Here is an 8,707-nt window from a genome sequence, read left to right as displayed (position 1 = left end):
TAGGACAGGGCTTGTCGACCTGTTGTGAGGTCTTTGGTATTGAAAACGCAAATTGTGAAGGCAGCTCCTGAATTGGGACACGGCTCCTATCATCTCTACTGAGATCAGACACAAAAAAAAAATATTGTCAATCCCAGCATCAATAAGTCATTCTGACAGTTGACCCTGCTGAGTTGTGCAGGCAACTTTGGAGCAATCATAGGCTAACATGACAGATAACTTATTGGGCTTTAAACAGCCCAATATGTGCATGTTCTACTAAGGCCCTAGGCTGTTTATTCTTATTAAATGCAGGGTTAGTGGAATTTTCTTTGCATAAATATTTACATAGAATGACCACAGTACATTTTATTGTAATTTAACAAATAATCAATGCAAACGATTGTTACCAATCACAGTCTCATGAAGTTATACATTACATAGGAGCAAGCTGAACACCTAATGAAATAAATACCCCCAACAATTAGCATGACGTTGGTATTACTTTTAATGCCCCAGTTTTTCCCAAGTTGCGTTTTTATTTCTCCGTCACCCCGTCTCCCTCTGTCAAGAGAATGTATAACAGCAACCCCAAACCATCCAAATCTGTGTTAACTGTAAAGTAAATTATTTGTGAAACAAATTTCAAGAAAAAAATGTGTTGAGTCTAAAAACGATTTATTTTTGTGTAAATACATTTGAAGAGCAGCCACGACCAAAAACAACCAACACAATGTCTAAATTCCACTTTCTTGCAATGCTGTTGTCCAAGTGTGCCACAGCTGTCACTGCTCCTTGTTGCACATAAATACAAAATTATGACAGTTTTTTTCAGTGAGGGAACAAATATTACAACGTTATTATTGTAGTAAAGCCATAATTTTGGTTAATACATGTCCAGGCACTCAACTGTGTAAAAAGGTGACTGTATTTTTTTTCCAGTTTTATTCCACTGGCATTTTTTATTCCTGTTAGGATAAAACTCATATGAAGAAGCCACACCCAGAGCTATATGAGCTCATGCCAGATGGATGTTGTCATGGTGTCAAAAACCTAGATCAGGGGGTCGTTACATGTTGGAACAGGGTGATGACCTGAGCATATATGTTTAAATCCAGGGTTGTAGCTCAGTGTAATGGGCGCAGCACAGCGTATCCCCAACTCCCTCACTGCCATTACTCATGACTTACTAAATTATTTACAACAAACATGTTGTATCCCACAATTCAAACACTCCTCCGCATTTGGCAACCAAATTAATAACTGCACAACAACTCCTGAGAAATCTGTTGAAAATCTATTTGGATATGACAAATATTTAACAATGTGAATAGGAAAAAGTTACATAAAATATATTTTCACCATTTGTCTCTGAATAATGTTGAAATGATGTGTTTATATGTATGTGTGTGTGTGTGTGTTGGTTAGGGCATTAACTAGTTAGGACATGTTACCTTCCTACTTTATGTCTGAAATGAAGTGGTTACATGTTGTTTTATTACAGTGTGAAACTTGAAATTCCTTTCATTAGCTGAGGTCTTTTTTGTCTTCGACGCAACCAAATACTCATTAAAATGTAGAGTACACACCGGTGATGTACAGCTGCAGAGCGGCAGACATATTTGCACACAGTGTTTGTGTTTATACATCTCAGGTTTTGTTGATATCCAGGGCCCCAGGCTTCAAGTCTCTGAATGCATGGAATTCATGTCTTTGCTGGGCCCATTTTGTTGTTCAGCTTGCCTTCACATATGCATTAACCAGATTTCTGTTTATATTTGGTTTGCTAACAAAAGCCAAATGCCTTCCAAAGACATTCGTGTGATACCGATCCAAACCCAGTTGCCAGGTCCAGAAATAAAGCATGGGAGTAATTGGGCTGGTGGATGTAAAGGTAGTTTTGTCGCCATGAATATGCAGCTCCTGTTTTGGGTTTTTTATAGAAAGTTATTTTTCTGTTAGCAGTCCTTCTTCTTGTGATCGAATGTAAGAAATATTCTTCCCTTGTCTTGCTGCTGAAATTCTTCAAAGAAATTCATGAGGAAAATGCCTTCAAGTATCACTCGGAGGCATTTTTCCCATGAATTTTGTTATCTTCATTAAATGCAGACAACAAAACTGTAGACTCAACTGAACCTGATCCAGCACTTTATAATGTTGCCCAGATTCATGTATCCAAATAGTATTATCATTTATTTATTACTATAAATACGACTCGTCTCAGATGCCTTTTTTATGACTAGAGGTTGCAGTATTAGAACTTATGCAATAAAACCATACAAATACTTATCATTCTTACGTTGTGTGTGTTGCTGTATATGGCCTCAAGGAATCTCTTTCATTTATTATATATTTTTTGAATTCTAATTGTTCGTGGTCCCTCGACTGATGCATCGACGGTCGCTTGCATCCATTCTGCCATCTTCTGTTAAATTACAGCTTGATATACAATCTCTTTCGTCAGCCCCAGTGGAGCAACAGCACTGGCCGCCGCACTGTGACTCAAATTACACTGTTACAGTCCAGACGGCTGTACCTGCCAAAACCTCCCCACAATGTCCGTTCGTCTTAGCTCCAGCAGACAGTTTCAGACTGTGGCAGGGTTCAGAATCAGGTCAGTTCATACTAGAGGACCCAAATCTCAAGGTGATGAAGCGGCTCCCTAGTTTGAACTATTATGAGACACTTCCTGGGGCTTGATGTACAGCATGGAGTATTCTTCGCACTGATACCACAGTAGCTTTATGTGCTCTACATTTTATAAAATGGAATAAGTACGCAGATGTATTTTACATTTGTCTGTGTTTTAGTGTAAAACAGTCTTCAGCATCCTTTTGTTGCTTTTCGTCATGCTGTAGAAAGAGCTCTGTAATATTATAGTTACCTCCACTGAGGAGATTATGTTTTGTCTGTGTTTGTTCGTCAGGATTATGCAAAAACTACTGGTGCGGATCTGGATCGGGGCCGGATTCAGGAACATTTTCATTGATTTCTCAGAGAATAGTTAATGGATCTTGATGAAAACAAAAATCAATGTTTAGGGGACTGATATTTACCAGCAATTTGATGTAATTCCAAATAAAAATCAGTCATCTAGTGAATTTAAATGTGGTTTGGTAAGGAGACTGTTGGGTGTTGTATCCTCAACTTCGTTAGTTTTAAAAAGTAGAAATCCCTGAAAAACTTACATCATGTAACATTCATGTAATGGCATAACAATATGTTTTTGATTTGATATTGTTTTTGCAAATGTATTAGAATCTGTTGATTGAATTTCACCTATCTAACAGGGGGGGAAATAAATGGCACTTGTGTGCATGGAAACATTGCAGACTTCGTGTGTCGTGAGAGTGTAAAAGACAAACACATGTCCTGCATCACAATACAGTGGGCTCAGCCTGTGAGATGAAATTTAATACCAGTTAGATGAATAATTTTGAATCAACGGAGACTGGATTCTGTCAGGATTTAAAACCATAATTGCAGTGGAAGTGCAGACGCATTGGATAGCTGAGACACATTTTTAATTCCAGGTGTAATATGGATAATTCATATCAGAATAGAATCTAGACGCGCAGCGAATGTTAATGCGAGCTGCAAAGAGGGCCAACTCTGCAGTGTGTGGCTGAGTCTCATCCTGATGAACATTGAATATGTGTTGGCAGACTGTGACTGGAGTGGTTTGCTTGCACCATGGTTACGTGATACAACTAGATGGGAGACTAATCTTTAACCTCCTGCAGTGAGTGTTGGCTAATTTGGCCTGGTGACCTTGTCATTTTGGATTCCTCATCTTAACTTTAATCCTATGAAAACCTGTTGCCCGCAGGTAGCACAGAAAATACCTTTTGATTTTAGCCTCTTTGACACAAGCAGTAGATTGTCTGTTAAACACAGCAGCTGTCTGGACTTACACTGAACCTCGGTAAAGTCAATTTTCCTGAGTGACTTCTCATTTGTGAATGTAAATAGACAGATTCTGAGCACTCGGCTTCCAGAGGGACGGACAATATCTGGGCAATTTATGAACAGCTCAGATAACACACACAACAAAGGGGAGATAAAAACGGGTCAATAGATTTTCTCTGTTGCTGATTTAATAGTTTATCATCAGCTTTGAGCAGCAGCAGCCATCTAAATACCACTTCACTTTGGTTGTTAGCACTGAAACATTCTGCTGCGACTGCTCCGTGGCCGCAGCGTCGGAGCACGCACAGGAATCCTTTGCAGTGTGAATGTTAGACAGGCAGGCAGGACGTCCAACAACACTGGGAAATTTACAAACGGGGCAGTTTGCGTTGGAGAGCTCTCCGCTTCTCCAAGTGGCAATTTACGAACACAATTTCAACAAAGCCATCGAGCTCTCCTACGCTCTCTTGACTGCCAAACACCCGGCAACCATTGTGCTCCAAGCACTTGTCCACACTCTCCTCCCCCTCACCCAGTCACCTGTGTTGCATATGTGGAGGTCTGGATTTCCAATGACTCAATATTTCAAATTGATTGAGAAATAAAGTTGGCGCAAGACCTGATCATTTATTTTCCTTAATAAACAAATGCAGGTATGTAAACTGGGTTTTCACTTTGGTAAAAAAAAACCTCTGGTTTTCACAGAAGAAGATTTACACGTCAATTAGACATATCACTTCTTAAAACACATTTAATATTATATTAGGATTGACATGATGGTTTGGTTTGTTTGTTTGGTGAATAAGGCAGAACACCCCTGCACAAAGTCATGATAAAAGCAGAAATGATTGATGAAAAAGAATCTTTTTCCACTAGGTTATAAAAAGATCTTGACTAAATGAAAATCAGCAGAAGGGAGATGTATACGTTCTCATTGTATTTGTATCTCTCACTGGATGACAGATTTTCTGAATTGTTGGCAATGCACTGGCTGAATACAGAAGAGCTACCTTGCTGTGCTGTTTTCCTTTAGTCGCATTCAAACACTCTAAAATGACTTGAGTTTTAGAAAAGACAGATTTGGTCAGATCGTATCTATTTGGGGTCCAAAAATACAAGACCACATGTGAGTAGAAACAAGCGATACATGGGCAGTGAATGGTAAAGTGGTCTAGGACATTTACACACAAATATTTGCTATATTTCAAAGATACAACTTGAAATATACAACTGTGGCTCGTTGTTCTGAGAGCGAGCAACGGCAAATTATTTGTGACCCAGTGCTTAGTGTGACGCTGGCTCATGGCGTGTTAGAGGTGTGTGATGAATGAGATTCTCTAATACGGGGAGACATTTCGGTGGCGTGCAATTTCAAATTCCTCATATTGCAGCAACAAAGTGTACAAGTTAAGGTCTAGTGAATATTCTCATCAGTAATTACAGTCTGCACCCATGTATAATAAATTTGGTGTATAATACGCCCCATCCTCAGCATAATTCAGGAACACAGGATTGTTTTCTGGATGTGCCCTCTTGCGTTCAGACCTCCAACACGACCCTTTATTTTTGGTTTTGTTCAAAACCTTGCTGCTCATTATCCATTTCAATTAATCTATTCTTCTTTTTAAATTCATTCTCGATTAACTTATTTTTCTGTGTTTTTTATATAAATTAACTTATGTAATGCTCCACAGAAAACCAGCAGGGTGCAGACATGAGCTTTCTGTAAAATATCATCTCCATCAAAATAATCTTCGAGATGGAGTTTTGTGGTGAACTTTACGCAGTAAGAAACATTCCACAGTGAGACCTTATACATTCAAGCTGTGTGATCCCCATTCTGCGTAATAGTCACCGGGATGAGAGGGAGAAGCAGCTTTCCCACTCACACACACACACACGCACACGCGAGCATCTGAGATTTGGAAATCTGACGTTCATAGCCCTTACTCGTGCACACATAGAGGGGGGAAGTGGGTGTACACACTAGTTGTACTGTGTGGCTCTACAGTGCTTCAGTTGAGATGAGCTCACCCAGCCGATGCGCACGTCGTATCACCCTGCCAATGTGAGAAAGGCGCAAGGACGGCGAGCAGCAGCCCTGGGAGGCAGCGGGAAGAGTGGATGCTTTTGTGCAAAGGCTGCTGTGGGGTTTTTTTACGCACAAACTAAACAGAGAGACGCGTAAAGCATCGTGCGTATCGTTGGGGAGATTCAGTGGATTTGTAGCCTGCCTGGATGGATGAGAATCACCGACTGGACTGGACTTCGGAGCTGAGCGACTGATAAGAAGAAGCCCACTTTAAAAAACCCTCTTCTTTTCTTCTTTGTTCCTCTTCTTCATAAAATGTCAGGATTCCGTCCATCACCCTCTGTCCACTTCAAGCCATGGGCTGCTCATTTGGAAGGACGCCAGACCTCCAGCCTCTCAAATCTGCAAGTTCAGTCCAATAAATTGTGACATTGTCTGTCAGCTTTTGGAATAAGAAATCGATACTGGAGAAAAGAAACGCGGCATTCTTCCCGGAATCTTAACGATCTATTTATCCTCCGTCGCCATATCTTTATAAATATGCGATTTGCTTGGATTTGCTTTGGTCCAGCTTCACGCGTTCGTAGCTGGACCGGCGCTGATAGTGACTGATTATTGCCGTTGAATTTTTTGTCAATGCAAGACTCGGGGTGGAAACATGTCTGGCCACTTCTTTGAGAGGATCACTGCTATCAGAGATGGCATTTTGGTCCAGCACTTCGGTTTTCACCTCTAAAGTGCCCCGGAAAATCTTATTCATGTTCACCCTCTCCCTCTCTGTCACCTACTTGTTCTACAGCTTGATGAGCTGCTACAACTCGCTGCAGTTCCCCCTGCAAGAGAACTACGCGTATCAGGGGAGGCTGGTGACGGAGGAGACAACTTTTGTGACATTGAGGGAGAAACTTTACTCCGCTTCCCAGGGCTTGGCCGAGTTCACCGAGGCCGAGGGGACCACCGCGGTCTCCGCCGTGAGGGATCATGCCCAGGCCGAGCAGAGGACGGTGGAGTGGATTAGGACGCAGGCGGCTCCGACTAAAACTGCGGCGGCGGCGGCGGCGGCGGCTGCGTATCACACCACCGCGCTGGAGAGGGAGCACCAGGAATTCAGCACCACGGACAGCGAACTCAGGGTGAACTGCACCTCGGATTACGGGGAGAAGAAACTTCCCCAAGCCATCATCATCGGGGTGAAGAAGGGGGGAACCCGAGCCCTGCTGGAGGCGCTCCGGGTGCACCCGGACGTCAGAGCCGTGGGGAACGAGCCACACTTCTTTGACAGGAACTACGAGAAGGGGCTGGACTGGTACAAGTGAGTTTCCCATTCCTATCTCATCTAGTATTTCAAGGACGACTGCCGCTTCCACGCGCAAGTGTCGTGCGCATTTTCTTTTTTGCAAAATTTACCATCACGTGCGCTTAACTCCCCTGGTTCAACATTTTCCAAAGTATGCCCTAGTGTTGGACTTTTACTAGAAATAATTAATTCCACTAAGGTTAGGATAATTAGCTTCCAAGACAGGTTTGAATCGCCTGTGAGATGAAATACTCAATCAGAGTCAGCATCAGTCCTTCTGTCAAGGTTGTCAAAGTTAATGCGTAATGTTGCCATGCAAACTCTCCAAGTCAGTAAACCAAAACTAAGCTGCAACAACAACAATATTCTGAATCTCCCTAATGCAAGACATGTTCATGCAAGTCTCTGTAAGTTGATTATCATACATAAATATGAGGCAATGACAGAATCAAACTGTGGCAACAATAATTTGAACAGTGTTAGAATGTACTTACCATTGCATTAATGCAAACAGAAACTCTGATTTGGTCCCTGTGACCATTTTAATTTTCAACAGTTGAGTAAAATGAGTAGAATCATATTTTTGTGTCGAACATCTTTTGTAATTTGCTTAATTCGAAATCCATCTTACCTTTATAATAAGGTGTATTTTTAATATACATTGGACCCCATGTGAAGATGCACATTTTTCTAGGGAAAATTACACCTCCCTTCAGGACTGCCTGTTTCTCATGTTGTGTGTAGTGGACAAACGCACACAGACAAAAGTAACGACAGTGGTTTTAAGCATTTCGACTCACAATTTAACACCTTAGGCTGGTTCTTGCTTTTAATGGTAAAAATGTATACACTTATAGGATGCTCTTATTTTTTAAATATGTGACGTTGGTAATTTTTAGATGGCTTATTATTCAGTTAATTATTCCCAAGTATCTTTTACACATTCACACACACTTACATATACACACATGCATTCCCATGCTCACAGGAAAATATTCTTCCATAAAAATACCATTTGTGCCCATGAGAAATGGTTGGACATTATGTCACACATGGAAGTGCTTAAAGAAGAACTAGTAACGTCTTTTTTCCCGCTGTTTGCTCTTTCTCTTAACAGTAATGTTTTGTACTCGGTTTTCTGAAAAGAAACGTTTTATCTCAGCTTTACAACTGGCTCTCAGGGGAGTTTCAATTGTTTACACAGGTTCTCATGTGTGTGACAGTTGACTTTCACTTTGAGTCCAGGTTTTTCAGCCAGTGAAGAACCTGTTTATCATTGCCCTGTTTATGGGAGGAAAAAAAATCAATTCGAGGGTTCATTCATGGTCAGTTGGTCATGGCTCAGTTGGGCGTTGTTCTCACATAATGATGTTTGACCAGGGGAATTCAAGATTTTCTAATGGAGTCAATGAGCTGATGAGAATGACTGACTAGCTGATTCAAAGTCCCCTTCTGTTTCTCCACAGAACCGGGTCTGTTACGCCCCGTGT

General features: G+C 41.2%; 1 protein-coding gene across 1 annotated transcript in view; it reads left to right on the top strand.

Annotated features, from left to right (window-relative positions):
• The first annotated feature begins 5,710 nt into the window (after nucleotides 1-5,710).
• hs3st4 (heparan sulfate (glucosamine) 3-O-sulfotransferase 4) overlaps nucleotides 5,711-8,707 on the top strand; it is a 71,031-nt gene continuing 68,034 nt past the window's right edge. The window contains exon 1 of the mRNA XM_020094450.2: nucleotides 5,711-7,232. Within this exon, the coding sequence (XP_019950009.2) occupies nucleotides 6,619-7,232 (614 nt within the window). The 5' untranslated portion in view covers nucleotides 5,711-6,618. The remainder of the gene's footprint in view (nucleotides 7,233-8,707) is intronic.

Source organism: Paralichthys olivaceus, chromosome 5 (assembly GCF_024713975.1).
Source record: "Paralichthys olivaceus isolate ysfri-2021 chromosome 5, ASM2471397v2, whole genome shotgun sequence".
NCBI lineage: Eukaryota > Metazoa > Chordata > Actinopteri > Pleuronectiformes > Paralichthyidae > Paralichthys > Paralichthys olivaceus.
Note: the sequence above shows the minus strand (reverse complement) of the source record. Positions and strands in the feature narration are given on the sequence as shown.